Source organism: Phalacrocorax carbo, chromosome 15 (assembly GCF_963921805.1).
Source record: "Phalacrocorax carbo chromosome 15, bPhaCar2.1, whole genome shotgun sequence".
NCBI classification, from domain to species: domain Eukaryota; kingdom Metazoa; phylum Chordata; class Aves; order Suliformes; family Phalacrocoracidae; genus Phalacrocorax; species Phalacrocorax carbo.
In genome coordinates, this window is record NC_087527.1 from 4,716,047 (window position 1) to 4,734,808 (window position 18,762).

Sequence of the window (18,762 nt, forward strand, 5' to 3'; positions counted from 1 at the left end):
ACTTCCTTACTTTAGGCTTGTTAATTGGTACGGATACCTAAACAATGCAGCTGCATGATCTTTTAAAGAACAGCAAACCGCTTCTTTCCATGGCATAGCTGTTGGATGTGATAACACGGGCTTGCAGTAGTAAACCCGGCCTAGCAGTGAAGCTTTGTTGGGAAGATGCTAGATCTCCTGCTGCTGGGGCGCACATTCAGGTTACTTGCTTCGTTTCTTCAGGGGTGCTCCCGACGGTCTTAGCCGACAGGCTGTGAGTGCGGCAGCGTTTTCAGAAGTGCGGTGTTGGGTGCTTCCCAGCTGACTGGGTGCTTTGTGCCTGTCACTCATCTGAACACAGAATTAGAGTATTTGTCACAGCAGAAAATATCCATGGCAACTAATTCACCAGTTCTGTGAATCTTCATGACTTTTGAAGTTTCTCTTCTGTGAAATGCACAGGGGTGGTTCCACAAACTTTTTTTTTCAGGTCTTCTGCAACTGTCAGGAGTGATGGCTTTTCTTGGAAACGTGTGAAAAGTGTACTGATTCCGGTTCAGAAGACAGGGTGAGTTTGGGTGTATTTGGCTCCAGAATGGACATGGGTGACTGAAATGTGCTCATGCCAGTAGAACAGAGATGTGCCCCATGTCTCAGATGGACTGTGCATGAGTGGGCATTACATGATTAAATAAACACCTTTTGGTCTTAAAAATGTGGAAATGATGTGCAGGAGGTGGGGGTGCCGCCTGTGCCTGCAGCTTGTTAAGAGTTAATGAGGTTTAAGTTTCAGTCTTTTGTTCGAAGTCCTTTTCGGAGGCTTCCTGGTGTGAGTGCTTGGGTGGTGCTGCATGGCTAGCTGTGGGGCTGGCTGCTTCAGAAGCTCCATCCTTTATTTTTAAAAGACCAAGACCTTCAAGCTTTGCTGCTTCCAAGTATGTATCTTCCTATGACTGATGCTGTTTATTTGCCATTTATTGTTCCCGAGTTACCACTGGGGTGTTCCCCAGCAGAGACTGTGCAACAAAAACTACTACAGGTTTATAGTGTGTGGTCAGGTGAAACTAATATGTGGCTTTATTTTAATGCAAGCAGTTTTTCCGTTCCTTGTCGGCTGGGACTCTCCGTGGTCCATCTTGGTGAGAGGCTGCTGCAGGCTCCCCAGCTTTAAATCACTCCTGGGATGTAATTTTTATAAGCAGGAGGGAAGAGGGTACTTAAGCCAAAAGCAATTTTGCAGCGGTACAAAAGGTGACATTCATCTTAATCCCGTATAGTTGGTACTGAGCGTGCATGGCACACTGTCAGCTCACGCTGCCAAACTGTGCGACAATGTGTAGGACTTCCTTTTGAAGCTGGTGCAGCGTTGGTGCTGACAGTAGCCATATCCTGTCAAGGACTGATTAGGAGTCCTGTGCAGCTTGGTATTTATTAATGTGTAGTGTTTGAACGTCTAATTTGACTTTTTTCTGGTAGATGTGATAAGATTACACTGCGTTAGTCCCAGTATTTGCTTTATAATGTCTTTATTAACGGGTGAGTGCACTTGCAGCCAGTCTGTGGCTGACACCAAAGGGAGCAGAGAGGTTGCTGTGTCAGAAGGCAGATCTGGATTTCAGAGGGACCCTGGCAGGCTGGAGAAACGGGATGATGGGACCTTTGTGGTGTTCAGCAGAGGCGAATGCAAGCACTACCATGGGGTAGGTGGCTAGAAAGCAGCTTTGCAGAAGAGCCCCTGGGGGGTCTGGGCGGCCAACAAGGTGACCAGGAGCCATCAAAGGCCAGCTGTCTCTTTGGCTGTGCTAGCAGAAGTGCAGCCAGCATGTCAAGGGAAAGGACCATCCCCTCTGCTCAGCACTAGGGAGGCCTGTCTGGGCTCCAAGTCTGGTTTGGGGCTCCCCAGGATGAGGCTGGAGTACTGGCAGGATGTGGATGTGCTCAGCCTGGAGGATGGGAGACCTAATTGCTGCCCCACAGCTATGTCATGGGAAGGCGTGGAGAGGATGGAGCCTGGCTCCGTTCGTGACCGGCATGAGGCAATGGGCTGGTACTAGAGTATGGAAAATCCTACATGGACACAAGGAAACATATTTTAATTGGGAGTGGGGGCCAAATACTGGTATAGGTCAAGCTGTGGCTAGACAAGGTCCTGAGCTACCTGATCTGGTTGCTTCTGCTCAGAGCAGGAGATTGGACCTGAGGCCTGCCAATGTGCCTTCCAGACTCAATGTACCATTCTGTCTTTATTGGTTTCTGGCACTTAAAACCTGGTAAGTTTGCCTTCAGCTTCTGGATATGGCTGGAGGATGAATAAAAACTACATCATGTCTCTGGCTTGCCCTGGCAGTGGTGGGGGAACACTGGTGATTCCTGTGTCTGGACACGTCAGGCTGTTTCACAGACACCCCCACTTCTGTGGCACCCTGCATTGTTCGTGCTACAGGGGGCTCACAGCGTGAGACCCTCAGTTACTCTCTTCCCCCCACCGCCCTGATTCATGTTCCAGTGCCAGTGTTGGGGACAGGCAGCTGTAGCTGGGTGCTGGCTTTGAGGAGGGCAGGAGAGCTGTGTTGGCAGAGTGCCTGATGGAAAGAGCTGCATGGGGAGGGCTCCAAATGTGAAGTGAGGGGAACTGACCAGGGCTTGAGACCATTGGGGGTGTGCAGAAAACCAGTGGTTTACTCTATCATTCTGGCCCTTCTTGTACCTGCTCCACTCACCCCATGATGAGAGTCATGCCATGACCCAGCGAGGTGGGAAGGGATGGGCTGCAGGGTATGTCCCTGGCGATCTGGGGCTCTTCTGTGCCTCACATTGGGAAATGAGCAGGATCCACTTATAAATCTCAAAAGCCGCTTTAGTGAGGAATTGGGACACTGGTGCTTTCAGCACAGTTTGAACAATGCAATCTGGCTGTGCGCTCTGTGCTGGTTCTGAAGTTTTTTTTAATAGTACTGAGAGTTTGGCTTTGTGAAAGCTAACGTTACTCATCCAGCCCTTCCAGCTCTCAATTCCTGCACTGCTTGTGGCTGCACTCCTTTTTAAAAAAATCAATACAGTTTTATTCTGTAAAGTTATAAGTTGGCCTTTGACTTGAGGGAAGGACTTCTGCCTGACACTGGAACAGCCTGAGGATTGGCAAGCTAGTGCAAATGCATGTCTGAAATTTATGATGTAATTAAACTGTGCTTTACTGATATATCATGGTTTTATTAGTTAAAGCGTATAATAAATATAGTGTTTTGCTGGGATGCTTGGGGAGGTAAAGGCCTTGTTGGGTTTCTGATCCTTTCACGAGTAGGGTTTGCTTAGGAGCTGAAAGACAGAAATTTTAATATTTTCTGACCTGTTTGCTTTTGCCTGTGTAGTCTTTGGGACATCCCAGCTGTGGTGCTGCCCTTGAACTGTTTTCTGAGAAGCCTGCTTTTTTATGTTGGTAAACTTTCAATATGCCCTGGGTCAGGTATCTACCTCTTCCTCTCTGTCCCTTTATTTTACACCTCAGGGAAAGCAGTGAAGAATTCTGCTTTGAAGTTGAAAACCTATGGATGCAAGCTCCTTGGTAATTTAGTTTTAAATTCCAGAGGTCTAGCAAGTCATCCCTTTTTGCTCTGTAATAAGCCAGTTTCTTCCTTCTTACAGCCTGTATGCACCAAGCCCTGAACTGTCACTTCTAAGTACCTTTAGACGATGCAGCACTGTATCTCAGCACATATAAGGTCCATAACTACTGGATTGGATTGAATTCTACTTCACATCTGCAGCCCTAAGCTGCCTTTACAATGCAGTAATGAAATATCTCTCTGCCTGCCCATATCCGGTATTCTCCATTTTGGGACGTTACAGGTTAATATATTACCTGTCATCCCCTGCTTTAGAGACAGCATAAAGGATGCGCTGTGGGAACGAAACTGATTTCATCAGGATTTCTACGTTTGATTTCCAAGTGCACAATGCCTGTAACAGGCATAATGATTGAGAGTCAAATTCTGCCGTCAGCGTAGATGGGGCACTGAGAGCTTTAGGGAAAAACCCCAATTGATGCTGCAGGGAGGCAGTGACGCATGTAGCGAAGCACTGGGAGCGTGGCAGTGGAGCTTTCCTACGTAACGTGAATGCTGTGCTCTGCCCTGGGTTTCACAGGGTACGGCTGGATGGTTGTAATGGGAGTAGGAGCCGCATAATCTTTAACACAGTGTGGTTTTAATGTTCTTGTGAACTTGGTCTGAGGTGTTTCCATGATGATGATTTACAATTTCTGCAGTTTTAGGAAGGAAGAATTTGTAAAGTAACTCGCTTAAGTGCCAATAGTAAGCTGATTTTTAGTCACACAGCAGGCATTGCCCTGAGGCAGGGTATTCCACAGGTGTGGAGGGAATTATATTTTTGTCTTGCGTTCAACACGCCATTCTTTAAATATTTTTTCTGTTTTTCATTTGCCTTGTAAGGGAAATCTAGCGAGCCCTTTGTCCCATGTGTCATGTAAGTAAACTCCGGTTACCATTAGGTGTATTTTTAATTTACAAATTGTGGTTTATTTATAGAACTGCTGGTTTACCTGTGCTGTTGATTTTATGTACAACTAACCAAGTGTTAATAATCTATGAGGTGTGTTACAGTAAACCACATACTGCCAGCAGGGATGCCTTTAAACATATTCCCTGCTCAGACAAGACATTGGGATAGGGTTTTGTTGAGCAGGCCTTTGCGATGCCCAAACCTGGGATCGATAGCTTTCATTGTGCTTGGCAGCAGGGCGTTTGCAGCTTCAGGTCCCACATCATCTTGCTGGTATTGGAGCCTAAGATGTGCAGAAGACTTGATGGAGAGCACGTCGTTAGGTGAGCTTGTGCCTTCCTTCCGCTGCCACATCAGCAGAGGTTCCCTGGTAGGAGTTGCTTTAAGAAAAGCCACAGTGCATCAAGCCTTGCATCAAAAAACCCTCTTGGCTTTCCAAGGAGCATTTAGAGGACATGCAAGAATTGCATCTGAATTGTTGATATTTAGCTTGCAGTGTGTGGCTGGGACCGCTGCCTTTTTCCCCCCTCTATACTGAGTATATCTTTGTCAGGTGGAAGGAGAACAGTCTGAAATGCAAGGCCCAAACCTCTTGTTGTGGGAGCTACTGCATGAGAAGTGATGGGCTTTGGGGCAGTGGGCTTTGCTGGGTGTTGCAAAGCTTTCTTCCACCATAAATGTTTTTACCGAGTTGCAAATGGGAGAAAATGTGGGGAGGTTTGTTGACTTTGTATGAAACAAAAGCAAAGGCGACAATGTGGTGGTAATGTATGGCGTGTTGAGGGTGAGTTTATAGCCTGAGGGATGTAAACCTAGCAGAAATGCTTAAACTGACTGTCCTGTTTCAGTGTACTCCTGTGGTTGAAATTAGTGAAGGCACATCATACTACTTGGTGCAAGGTGCACCTTTTACCTGTTTAATATAACATCAAGAGTAGTGTTTCTCCTGTGGCAAATCTCTATGAAGAGAGTCTGCTCCCATGTACAAGTGTTGTAGTCTGAACAGCTTAGTTTAATCTTAAGGCGGCATGAGTGTGATGTGATTTAGCTCGCTTACTTGGGAAAAGAAAATTCTACTGCTTTTTCATTGGTGTGTTCTTAATATGTTGTTATGGGACCACAGGAAGATTTCCTATAATGGCCTGCCTTCTGTTTCCTGTTATAGCATTTCTTTTTACCTCTGGTAAAATAGTAATTAAAAAAAAAAAATTGAAGGTTTAAACCTGCGTTCTTCCTGCACCTTCTTACAGGATTAAAGAAATACAAATGGGCAGAGAAAGTGAGAAACATGAGTTTTCATGTGTAAAAGCACTTTGGTGTATCTGGGAAGAAAGGAGGAGGCCAAACACAGCCTTACTTTTCACCTGCATGAAGTTATGCTCTGAAAACCGGCTAAGCAGTGGGCTGCTTTCCTCTGCACCTCAGCTGGGGTCTTCCTCCTTCCCAGGGGAGACTTGCTGTGTCCACCCCGCAGTGCTTCGGGCTCCTTTGGAAGCCTTCCAACAGCTGAACGTGCCCAGGCAAGACCCCTGGGGCTCAGTGTCCCGCTCAGCGGCTGGTAGAATGGTGTGGGACGCGAGTCACTGTCCTGCCAGCGCTGCTGTTACAGTGGGTTACCACCTAGAACCATCTTTGCACAAAATGACTTGAATAAAATACCTCTGCTCTGTGTGTAGTTTGGCATTTCGCACACCGGGTGAACGAACCCGCTTTTCGGGGCAACACTGTCTTGGATTCGCTTAAATGGAGGAGCAGAGTATGCAGAGAGTGGCTTTTAGACCAAGTTTGGCCCTTCTTCTATAGGACCTGCCTTAATGCTTTTGTATAAATGTTTAGTGTCTAGTTAGAGTTTAAAGCTATGCAACAGAATTAATCTCTCTACACTTTCTCCAGCCAACATAAAACCTGTGAAAAAGCTTCAGAGAACTGTTTTCCTTCTGGTGCTGAGCTGTACTTGTCAATATTTGTTTTCAAAGGTGTAACTATCCATATCTCATGCCATACTGGGGGAGTGTGTATCAACACACTGAGAGCTGTTAAAACACATGGCAAATATCTTTCTGCTTTTCCTGTTTTCACTTTTGTTTTTTCTGCGCTGGCAGAGTAACCAGCTGTTGCCCCTGTGTGTGTTAGCTCTTTGCTTGCTTCGTCCAGTTTAAAATGTCCTGATTAGCAAACAGAAATCTCTTTATTCTGTCTCAAGCAGTCTAATTCTGAAACTGTTAGAGAGGCAGAGGAGGCAGGCGTTTAGAGAAGGCAAGCATTTGATGCGTCTCCTATGGAAATGAATGTTGCTGAGGCTGAGGTCTAAAAATAAACTGGTCTTAGCCCCATCCCTTTGACGGGAACTGCTGGACACAAGCTCTTGGGCACTTGGGGACAGAGTTTTTAAATGCCCTGTTATGAAGCACCAGGGCTTGGACCTGCAGTGGGGCTTACGGACCTGCCAGCAAAATTCTGCTTCCCAAGAGCATGACCAGATGGGTGGGCTCAGGCAGGTCACTTGGCCAAGCAAAGTGCCTGTTTGTGCAAAATGTGGCTTTGCTCATTAGGTGCTTGTTTGCCTTCATGGTACACAGGCAGCAGACTGCTTTGGAATTCCCTTGGCTTCCTAAAGGGACTACTGAAGTGATAGGCAGTGACCTTGAATAAAGTGCTGATGCTGCTTTTGTGGATATGGACCTTGCCTGTGTGGAGGAGAGGGATGGGATGGCAGCTGATTCTTCTCGAGAAGGTTCCCTGTGAAGTGCTGTCTGGGCGATGAGTAGCTAGGCTTGCCTGTAACCAGAGGAGCGTGAAGCTGGTGAGAGCGGAGGGCAGGTCTCAGACTGTCCTGAAACAGCTTCAGTGTTTCTCCATTGAAAAACTCCAAGCATCTTATTGCGCCATGGAAGTTTTCTTGCAACACAGTACACTAAAATAACACTGAAAGTCTGGTCTGAGCAGTTGGGAAATTCGCTTAAAGCTGTAACTCATCCTTGTCTATGCATGAGAGCTGCCCCTTGTGAAGGTCACTGACTTCACCTTGCCTCTTGGCCATATGTTTAACTCTTCTGTTCCTGGTAACCCACGGTCAATATCTGTAGGATTTTTGCAGAAGACATATAGCCCCTGAACGTTGATCCCAACGCAGAGCATTGGTACGTGACTTGGATCTCCAAGACAAATTTCTGAAAGCGTGTATATGTGCTTTGTACGTTGTATATTCCTGCATGCAGGCTAGAGGGGACGTGGTGTCCCCAGCGCCAGGAGCAGTCCGACTGTTTTTCTGGCATTTACTGTGTGAAGGTAAATACAGTAATACAGTCTCGCCTGGTGCCTGCTTGTTACAATTTGTCACAAAACTAAAAAATATACAATATAAATTATATATAATAATACAATATATTACTGATAATACAATATATATGATAAAATAGAAGTTAATTGTATCATATATATACATTAATCATGTATATGCATAAACCCTAAATACCTTGCTCTAACCATTATAACCTTTTTCTGTGCTTCATCCTTGATTGGCTTGATTGACCCTGATGAACAGTGTTCATCTCAGTCAGCTGATGCAAATTAAAATATAACTGGTCAGGAAGAGGCCTTGAGGCGTTAATGCTGCAAGACTTGCTTTGGACATTTGGTCTTGCAGGTGAAGCAGCTGAGATGTCTCAGGTCTGTCCAGAAGTGGTTGGCCAAGGTCACTTGGTTGTCTGCAAGATTTGATCCAAGAGATCTGCCAGTCCAAATCACAGCTCAGTAAGCAGTTAACTCTCGATTTCTTTTTTGAAAAAACCTCTTGGCATCTCCAATGGCTGAAAAGCCAGCTGCCAAATTTTGTATTTTTTTTGGGTAGTTTCATAAGGAATAGGAAAGATCTTACACTGTGTCACACTGCCCTGTGCGCTCACGTTACAGGCATGCTTTAAGGTCCTGCTAGCGCTTTCCCCTCTCTGTTTCATCAGTTCTTATGGAAAAAATTGCTGTTTGCTGCTGGACTGCTAACCTGCGCACTCCTCGGGAGTGAGTCCTGGAAGGGTAATCTGATAATTTCATAGATAATGGAAATTGTGGAGGAACCTTGTATACATAAGCATCTTTCTCAATTTTCAAGTTTGTGCTCCCTTCTTCTGCTCAGGTTTGGGTAGCAATTTTATGCCCACTACCCAGCAACTTGAATCTGTACAGAAGGGCAGGGAGCTGTGTACGCTGACCTCTGTGAGAAGAGGTAATTGCTACCAAAAGTAGGATATGCTGGTTGAGAGCTGAACACACTTTTTGTCACAGAGTAAAGTTTCTAGGTGGTTGAAGGAGGCCTTGGAAGTTGCCGTTAGCTGCTGACATTATTTGCCTTGAGCAGAAGCATCTGCTCATCCTGTTCAGTGACAAAATGCAACCAAATGAACCAGTCTCCAGATCTGCACTGGGCGCACACCTAGAAACTGGCCTTCACACTCTGCAGTACCTGTAGCAAGGCAGTTGCTGAACTGAGGAGTTCACAGTCAAGGGCTAAGAAGCAACAGCTAGATTGGGTTTTAAATGTGAAGTTTTAGCCTTGTCATCTTGTGCCCAGGCCTTAAAATAGAGGAAGAAATATGTCTATGCATCCATGTGGGCTTTGCATCTAGGTATCTATCTGTAAGAAATATTTTATACAGAAATAAATTCTGTGCCATAATTTCAGCGTTGTTTGAAAGTTGGCAAAAATGAGAAGTGTGATGACTTTAAAGTGATGTTCAAGGTCACAGGCCATAATTCATGTAGTGTCTCTGAAGATTTATTTGGTACTGAAACATTAATGTTGATAGTAACTTACATAAAGAGAGCTGCTTGCATGGAAAAATTCTTGGAAGCAAGCTCTTCTATCCACACTTGATCTCAGAAAGATTGGGTGAGTCTTGTGCTCAAAGCAGATACACCCCTAAACTCCAGAGTGTAGAAAACCATGTTATTTTTACCACTCTGAATATCGTAAGTATGAAAGCACAGGAATAAAAATTGGGTCGTATGTTGACTGTGCAGTGCCCTGTGTGCTCTTATTTTCTTGGACGTGGTGGTGAGAAAACACCTGACTATGGCTGATCTTTATTCTGATCATTTAACGCAGTTCCCAAGGGCTGAAGGACCAGTGAAAACTTAAAAGCAGAGGCTGTAACAGAAAACATTACTGCTTGAGGCTCTCATCTGTTGTATTGTATTTATTTCGGCATTCTTGTGTAGTAAGAGCATTTGTCAAATTAACCTTGTATATGGTCATTTATTGTTCATTCTTGCTTAAAAATGAGCCACCAAGCAGGTAAGTCATGCGTCACCCAGTTCTTAGTTTATTCTAACTTCTGCGGAGATGATGGGATCTGGACCAGACCTTCCATAAACTTTTAATGGATGCAGTAAACTTGGCAGCAGTACGGCCCACAAATGTTGGTGGGTTTTTCCCCTCTGGACCTTTAGCATTTTTGCTTGGAAAGTAATGAAAATGGTAAACCAGGGTGCTTCCTTTGGCATTTTTGGAAGAGGTGAACAGGGTTTCGAACAGGGTTCTCTTGAATGCTGAGCATGTGCCTGCCTCCTGTGAAGCTGCCAGCATCCATGCTGGGCTGTAAGCTCCAGGCTTGGGCTGGCGGTCGCCGCTTGGCATTTTCTCATACATATTTGTAGTTACCAGAACATACCCCTGAACTGAGGCGTTATTGTTGGGAACTACATCTAGGCAACCAGTCAGAGAAGAGCCTAAGTAGGAGGAAGTCCAGTGCAGTCAGAATACAGGTGAAGGAGTTGCCGAGGGTGATACCGGTGTGCCTCGTGCTAAAGACAACTCTCTGTTTTCCCCAGAAGCTTTTTGTCGTTGTGCCTAACGGTGTTACGGTCATCAGCAATGTCGTTGCAGGAGGTGCAGCTCTGTATGCAGAGCCCAACTCGCTGTAGCCTTCCCCCTGCCCGGCTGTACAGCAACAGCTTTGCTGAAGCTGCTGACCTCATGGTTTGGATTTCTTGGCTGGGATGGACAACTGTGTGTCACATCTGCTGTATCAGCTGCAGGCTGACTGCTGTAAATGGGATGCTTAGTACTCTGGTATGCTCTCAGGGGGTTTCCTTCTGGCCAAGTACTAAGATATTTTCCCAACCAGATACACTTTGCTTTCCCTGCACTGAGTTCCTTTATGGCCTTTAACTCTGCTTCTGCTGGAAGGGGAGTAAAAGCCCTTTTTGGGAGGCTGCAGCAGTGTTGCGTTGGAGCAAAGCTGTGGTTGTGCAGTGTCACACCAGTGTGGAGGGCTTCTCTTGCCCTACAGAACAAGGTGACGGTTCACCCTGAGGAGCAGGTGAAGCCACTCACCCAAACCAGTGGTTTGAAGAGTTCTTTCTGGATGCCTTTGTTTATAGGGCTGGTACCCTCATCTGCCAGGGCTGCTGCCAGCCTCTCCAGAGGTGGCGAGGAGATAGCACAATGTGGTGGGAAGTGTGGGGGTGCTTATTTGTAACTGTTGTGGGTTGTTTTTTTGTTTTTCTGGTTGTTTTTTTTCTGGTTGTTTCTTTTTTGTGTTTTTTTTTTTGGTGGTTTTCCTTTTTTTAAAATTTTACTTTTTAATTTCTTTTATAAAAAAAACCCAACAGAGAATCCCTTTGCTGGACCTTATCTTGCACTTGCTGATGTCTACGTGATGGCTTAGTGTTTTTTCCTCCTGACCACTGCTGAGGTTTCCTGGCAGAAAACCTCTACTGTGTGCATGGGAGAGTCATGAATGTGTTATAAAAGCTAATCCTGAAGAATATGCCTCTAGGTAGATTGCTTTTAGAGTATCCTTTTATTTGGGGTGGAAGTCTTGTTTGTGGGAGCACTGTAAGAGCAGAACATCTCCGCTTTGGGGAGCAAGGGGAAGGGAACTGGGGCACTCCTGCACATTTTGATGTGGTTCTGATAGCAGTAAAAGCATTTAGAAGTTTGTATGCGTTTATACAGGCTTTACACAGTGTTTTCTCAGGAAACAAGCAGCCTTATACTCGGGCACCCTGCTTGGATATATTATATATTTGGAGAAGATTGCCTGTTGACAAGCCACATGGGGCTAGCTGTGCTGTTCAGCCATCTAGCCAGCAGGTCTGCAGCACTTTTATTTCAGAAAAAAAGCAGGGGGGAAGCCTGGGTGTTTTCAGAGACATTTCAGCTTGGCAATATTGTTGATTTTCTTGACCTGACCATCTATTAAATTTGTATGCTTTGCCAGCAGTGAGTTTTCCAAGACTCCTGTTATGTCGAAGATGACTCTGACCTGAAAGTGCTAAGGTTTGCAAAATGGGCTCGTGAGATTTTGCAACAAACCTTTAAGGCACATAGCGTCGGGGGTGAGTGTGGTGCCTTGTCTTACACGGCGGCAGTGTGAGTGAGGGTGTCTTTTTTGACAAATTACCTTCCCTGAGCTCGCTTCTCCTTTTTTTTTTTTTTTTTTTTTTCTCCCCCTCTTTGTGAAGCAAGGAGAGTTTGTACATTATACAAAGCACAATTCTGTTCCAGGTCTTTCCTTTCAAAGGCTTGCCCTGCACTGGGGTAGGTGTTGCAGCCAAACTACTGTGGCAAAGCACTGGAGAAATGAGTGTGAAATCCAGATTGGTTTGCTTACTGCATCCATCTATTTACAGGAGGGGTTTTATGGTCAAGTCAGCCCTAAATTGTTGTGCAGTGTCGGCTGAGACTCACTGGTGTTGGGCCCTGTGTGTGGGTAGGGGCTTGTCCCAGAAGCTGGATGGGTCGGGGCGTGGAATATTCCCATGATTTGTGGAGGTGGTAGGTGCCCAAGCTGCCAGGCAGCCCTCTGGCTGGTGCGGATTGCAGCCTGGATTGCAGGTTTTTTTCCTTTAAACCTGATCATTACTAATCTGTGCCCATCCTCACTGCAGCCAGTTGCAGATTAATCGGCCTTTAAATAGAAGTAAATCGTAGCTTTTTGCAGAAATCTCAGTATAACACTTGCCATATGCTTGTTTGGGTTTTGTTTGTGATTTGGAAGGTTTGGTGAAGGGAAAAAGAGGAAGGAAAAAAATTGAGCTGTTTGTCACGCGGAGCTTGCGGTTTGAGAGAGCTGTGCTGAACCAGCTTGTGATGTGCTGGACATGAATACTGCTTACTGCGCGAGCTGGGAAAATACCTCCTGAGCCACGCGCCTGCATTCTCTTGGGCATTTCTGCTCTGGTATTGAGTTGTCATAAAAATCCTTTTTTGTTTAACCAAGGGAGAGTAATAACCCCAAGAGGTTTGGTGTCCACGCTTACATTCTCTAACTTCAGGCATGTGAGCTTTTGACCTCAAAATAAAACCAGTTTTAAAGTGCTTTTTGGAATTTCTCATGCATAAAACTGAATGCAGAGATTTCACTGACTTTATACCCCCTATTATTCTGAACAAAGGATATGCAATATCTCAGTTTATCAGGAAGTGTGCCATGAAGCACTTGTGGAGACAGCTTTCTGTAACACAGCTATGGGGCTGCTCTGCATGAAATATTTCAGATGTTCCTATATTGAGGACAGGATGGTGGTGACTGTGAAATCGAGCACCAGACTTCAGCACTCATGAACTGCTGGGGCTCAGAGGACCCTGAAGCGGTGGTGGGGCTGGAGGCTGGTGCTGAGGTTGGGAGGGGGCTGCTGGCTGCTGTGAGCGATGGCAGGGAGGCGGTGGTGGCACAACAGCCTTTTGGTGGTGGGGTGAGACAGGGAGTACAGCTCCTGTCCCTGCTGCATGTGGGAATGCTGGTGGGTGCTGGCTGTGCCACTGGCATCACTGAAGGATCGGAGAGCTCGACCTAATCCAGACAGTCTTGTTAGACTGTGATTTCCGCATGGAAATCCTTGTGTGTTGTCCAGAGTTGGCTTGTGGTTTGTGGAACGCAAGCAGAGAGCAGCGTCCTGTGGGAAGAGCGAGCCTTGCTGCTCAGTCGCATGGCAGACGGGCACAAATGGCCTTTCCTGTGCCACGGAGGCTTGTGACTGTGTTGTCTTTTGTGCTGCCCCCACTCCTGATAATGAAACAAAATCCCCTGAGAGAAATTTCCATCCTCAATTAAGAAAAGGATCAGCCTGATTACCCTTGAGGACCGTGGTGATTCTTCTGCATTATCTTAAAAAAAAAAAAATATCTGCTGAAAGTGTTTCAATGCATTGCTCTTATTGCGGGCTAGGCAGTGTGAAACCATTCAGTGTCTCCTATTTTCTGTCCCCATCTATTGCATTGCCAAATTCTGCCTATTTTGTTTCCCTGTCCTTGATTCCTGTTCTTGCTTTTGCCTGCAGTAGTCTCTGCAGCTTACTCTAAAGGGCATTTCCCAGTTATGCAGCTGGCATAAATATTTCTCTATGGCTGCAGAGCCCTTAATTTAATTAATGATATGATATTTTCCAGTGTGATGGAAAAATGAAAGGAATAAACTGGTTTCAACTTAATCTGTGAAGGATACACTAGGAAAAATAGGTCTTAATCTCCGACTCAGGAATGGTCAGTGGTACGAGAGGCAGTGAGGGTGTCATCTGCAAGGCCTTCCAGCTTCTCTCGCTTGCAGGGGGGCAGGAGTTAAAGTGGGTTTTGTCTGAACCAAATGTTTCTGGGTTGCCATAGAGTGGAGAACACACAAACAGCGATGAGACTGGTCCCTGTGTATTCAGGTATGGAGCGACAGAGGGGTCAAACATCTGCAGTTTCGCCAGCAGAGACTGGTCTTCATGTTGTGTTCAAGGTTAATGGAAATGAAAAGATCTTGTTGTTATACAAACACGAGCGTGAGAGGTCTGTAGGATTTCTGTATAAAATATGTGTTGTTTTGAAATACTGGTAGAGCTAGTAGTGATTGGCAGACTTAGCCAGGGGATGCTTTGCAGCCATTTATGGTTGGGTTTCCCACCTGTTTCTGGTGCTGTACATCTCTCTCAGAAAAAAGCCCATGTTTAAATGAGTTTCAATGTACATTTGTGGTTGGTGGTTTTTTTTTTTTTTTCTCCTGGTAGTTACAACAATACCTGTCCTGTTTCACCCATGTATCTGTGGTTGTGGGGTGGGGGGTAGGAGTGCAGTGAGCTGTGCCTGTGTCTTGGAACGCTGTGCTTTGCAGGGGGTGATGCTCTTCCACAGCCCTCCGCAGAGAAACCCTCTGGTCTCCCAGGGAGCGGGATGTGCTTGAACTACTGCTCCTGAGCTGCAAATGCTGGGGACTTACCTTCTCCCCGTGGGAGGGAATAGGCTGTCGGGGAGCCCTGAGCAGATGCAGGAACAGGACTCCCTCTCTCTAGTTGGGGGGAGTGCTGCCTGGATGTGTTGCTTTGCAGTCCATCTGCTATGCTATGGGTTTCTCTTGCCTTGCTCTCTTCTTGATAGATCAGGATGGAAATGTTTATCCTCATAATCTTGCTGAGAAAACAGGGGAACAGCCACAAAGCCCGGTGTTGTTTACCTGGCAGTGTGTGAGTGCTAAGCTGTAAGGTGACGCTGGGCTGGCTGAATTTGGTAGGGTGGCCAGGGCGGCCAGGGCAGCCAGGGTGGCGGAGTTCAGGGATGGTTGACAACAGTCATCTTGCTACAGGACCCTTTGGTTCTTGGGCTGTGAGTTGTGATTTTGGTCCTTGATCTGCTTTGACACCAGAGGTGTACCGGCATCTCCAGACCAACATGTTTATCAATCCCATTCTTTCCAGATCTCTTGGTAGTTGGAGGGTGCCCTGAGATGTTGGATTTGTGCTGCAAGGTGTGGTCTTCTGGCTGTGTTGTTTTTTGGGTGTGATCTGCAGCACTGGTGCAGAAGCCTAGATTTGTAATTTTGTTGAGATATGACAGCCAGAAAGTGTTTCTGAGCTCCTAGCTCTTCAAATACAGTGTGATGGTGGAGCTCACTTGGGAAAGCTCCTCGAGGTGTCTGTTTGCCAGCTCTAGAAATGGACCTGGGATTTGTGTCCAGCTTCATGCGATGTGTGGGGTGGCAGAATTGCTGTGAGGTCTGTGTGTCTCCTATTCAGAGGCTCAAAAAAATCCCCCAAATCACAAATAATTTCACTCTCTTCTGTGACAGTCTGTGACTTTTACTTTTCAAACTCTTCATATGTTTTGTATTTTCTCCTTGAATCCTTCATGACAAGCTGGGAGGACAAGCCGGGAGCATCCCCAATGGCAGTGAACTGCTCGGCTCTGTCCCTGTGCTGTGTTGATCATCCCAGCTGAAGCGCGTCACCTGCAGGAACTGGCTGTCAAGGTGATGCTGGTGGTGCTGGGGAGGCTGTTTCTGGGCCTACACTCAAAACTCAAATGTTAACAGTAGAACTTCCTTGGAAAACTGCAGCTGCCCATTGTGAGCTGTTACAGCTCAAGTAATCACTGAGGGGAAGAAGAGAAAAACCCCAAGAAGATTGCACAGTAACAGCAGTAAATTTTCCTGTAAGTGCTGTTTAAACGAGAGAATATTTCCCAACTGGGAAACAGCGACCAAGCAGCTGAGGGATAACTTGGCAAATGGTCTAGTGTGTCTGCTGATGCCTCTTGCCTTTGCCAGGGCTGTAGCTCACAGTTTAAACACTTGGTGCTGCTTTCCTAAGGGAAGAATGACTCAGACGGTGACTTGTGAACCATGCTGGCTTTAGCATCCTTGCTTACACGGGGGGTGAATTCTCTTAAGTGTGTGGTCAGACACTTGGAGGTTCAGATGCAGCCTCTAATATAATGCCCATATTTTGCTTGTTGTGATGTAGCTGCAGTGAGCGAAATGGCAGGATGAAGGAGATGCTGGAATAGGAAAGACGAGAACATGTAAGTCTAAATGCTGCTCACCTTGTGCTTCTCCAAGGCTGTCACGGGGATGTGGCTACAGCCGCCAACATGGGAACAAGTTTGAGCCCTGCAGTGACCTACGCTTACAGCAGAAAGCAGAACAGCTGTAAGAGTGATAAGGTGGGAATTTAGCATTTGAGATGTAGAATCAGGTGTGCGGATTACTGAGGCTTATAGCAAGCAAATGATTGTGAGATAATAGGAGAAGGATTTCTAGGAAGAGAGCGAGTGTATTTCAGGGGGTTGTTTTTCTGGGTATAACTTCAATTGTGTTTGGATTTTTCTGTGAAGGTGCCTAGCAATACAGAGTGGTGCTGGAAACCCATGAGCAGGCAGTATTGGCTCTCCCAGCTTAGGAGAGAAGCCTCATGTCAGTGCTTACATAGTGTCCTGCTGTATTTTTTTGTGGATAAGCCGGTCTGGAGAGCTGTGCGCTTGCTAGCCTGAGCATTTTTAGCACCCTCGTGAAGCTGGGTGCTCGTAGCCAGGTTGTAACACAACAGTGTCCCTATATGTGTCATGCCCACTCTGCTCGGTTGAACCGAAGTAGCTCCTGGGCTGCCAGGGTTGCAGATGTATGCTTTGGTGTCAAAGTTGGGCTGCTCTGCTCTTCCTGACCTCCTTGTCAGTGCGGAAGATATAAAGCACACTGAAATACCGCTGGCTGCCTGGAAAGCGGGTGCTGTGCAGAGCAGCCTTGGTTCCTTGCAGGGGTTCTTTGCCTGATCCCATCTGAGCTGTAAGGAAAGGAAAAGTCGAGTTTTAGGGGAGACGAGGCTACCCAGAAATGGTTTTGAGCCTTAGTGATGGAAAGGAAATCTTAGCAGAGAAATTCCACAAGCATCTGTCATGCTTGCTTGCTTTAAATGAACGGTGCTTGGGAGCAGAGTGTGAGCTGGGGCTGCTTATTGCTTGCTGCGTCCTATTAACTTCCAGCAGGGCTGCACAGGTGGAGTTACAAAATCCATATGAACAACACCTTACCAGCATCTGAAGCTAAATCTTCGGCTGTTGTGATATCACCAAAACCAAAGCTCTGGAGCTAGTAGGAGAAAAACATTTAATTATCTGTTTTTTCACCTTATTCTCTTTGCTCTGTTGATAAAGCTGTCTCCTGAGCTCTTACAAAGGCATTTCATTGTTTTATACAGAGTAAGATTTCTTACAGTTGTTGAAAAGTGGGAGCATCTTTCTCTTACATAGTGCTGGCGTACTGAGCAGCCTTGTGTAGCTCAAGTATTCCTTCAGAACTGGGAAGCAGGTCTTTAAATCGTGATTTGCTGTTCGCTATGGCATGTAGCTGATCTGTCAGGCTGCAGAATATGAGTTTCTAAAATTTAGACTCCACGAGTTTTATACTGAAGGCCTTTTTAAGTAACTGATCCTGGTAAGTTGTCTTGTCAAGCTTTGGACGTTTAGATTTGTGGTATTAAAGTAGCCGAAGCAGCTTTAAAAAAAAAAAGAGAGAAATGCTGCAAATAATAATATTTTAACAACAAGATCTTTGGAGGTTTTTGCAAAATCCCTCATTCTGCAAATCGCTGTGATATAAGAGCTTTGCTGTACTTGTTGGTGGGGGGCCTGAGTGATGATGCCAATCTGAAATCTCTATTACTGTGTCCTACTAGCTGTCGAAATACAAAAAGCGAATAAGGCTGTATTCAGAGCAGCATCTTCTGATAGCTTTGACAAAGTCTGTGCAGGAACTGGGACCTGTGCATCCAGAGCAGGTTTGACAGCTGAAATAGGGACCAGCTGGCGTCGTGATAAAGTATATTTATGCTTTTAGAGTAAGAAATTTGCTTTCTGATGATCCTAATGCATCTGTGAGCAGCACCATTCTTGCCAGAAGAATGATTTTTGGGCATAAGCCATTGCATCTGTCTCCAGAGTTCATGGCCTTTTTTGTCTGGAGCCACGTGCCTGAGCTGTGCAGCCCCTGGCAGGGCAGCGTAGCCTGCGCTGTGGTTCATAGCTCAAGGCTTGCGTGGAGCTTGCACTGGTGCTGAGGGGGAAGGAGGTTATATTCACCTGCAATGTTAGCTTTCCCCTTGCTGGATAGGTGCTTTAGTCCTCCCTGCTTTTTAACACCTGCAGGTATTTTTTTTTTTAATTTTCTCTTGTGTTGTGTAGCCCCTCTCACTGTGTATGTTGGCAAGGGCTGTAGCAAGGCAGTCCTCTTCTGTCTCTCCTGTGCACGCTATAATTTTCTACCTCTGAATGCGAATCCTGTTGATTAGCTTTGTGAGGGAGCAGCAGAAAATTCCCAGCTATTCAGTTGCATCCACCTCTGGTCGATGTCCACAGTTAACCTCCCTTCAGCTTTTTTGCAGCCTGCCCACATGCTCTCCCATATGTGCAGCGCTCAGATTATTGCAGAAAGTCGAGAATCAGAAAATCTGCCTGGATCATGTTATGCAATAGTTGAGCTGTTAGTGGTGAATAAGCAGATCCATCTGACCACGAGC

At 46.0% G+C, this 18,762-nt stretch overlaps 2 protein-coding genes across 3 annotated transcripts in view; both read left to right on the forward strand.

Annotated features, from left to right (window-relative positions):
- The window catches only part of SLC35E4 (solute carrier family 35 member E4), a 221,380-nt gene that overhangs the window by 47,242 nt on the left and 155,376 nt on the right, over positions 1 to 18,762 (forward strand). The window lies entirely within an intron of this gene.
- Positions 1 to 18,762, forward strand: part of OSBP2 (oxysterol binding protein 2) — a 129,852-nt gene that overhangs the window by 7,638 nt on the left and 103,452 nt on the right. Inside the window, exon 2 of one of the 2 annotated variants that reach the window (XM_064465834.1) lies at positions 470 to 547. The exons of the other annotated variant lie outside the window; for it this stretch is intronic. Within the exon in view, the coding sequence (XP_064321904.1) occupies positions 470 to 547 (78 nt within the window). The remainder of the gene's footprint in view (positions 1 to 469; positions 548 to 18,762) is intronic. 2 annotated transcript variants of the gene reach the window in all.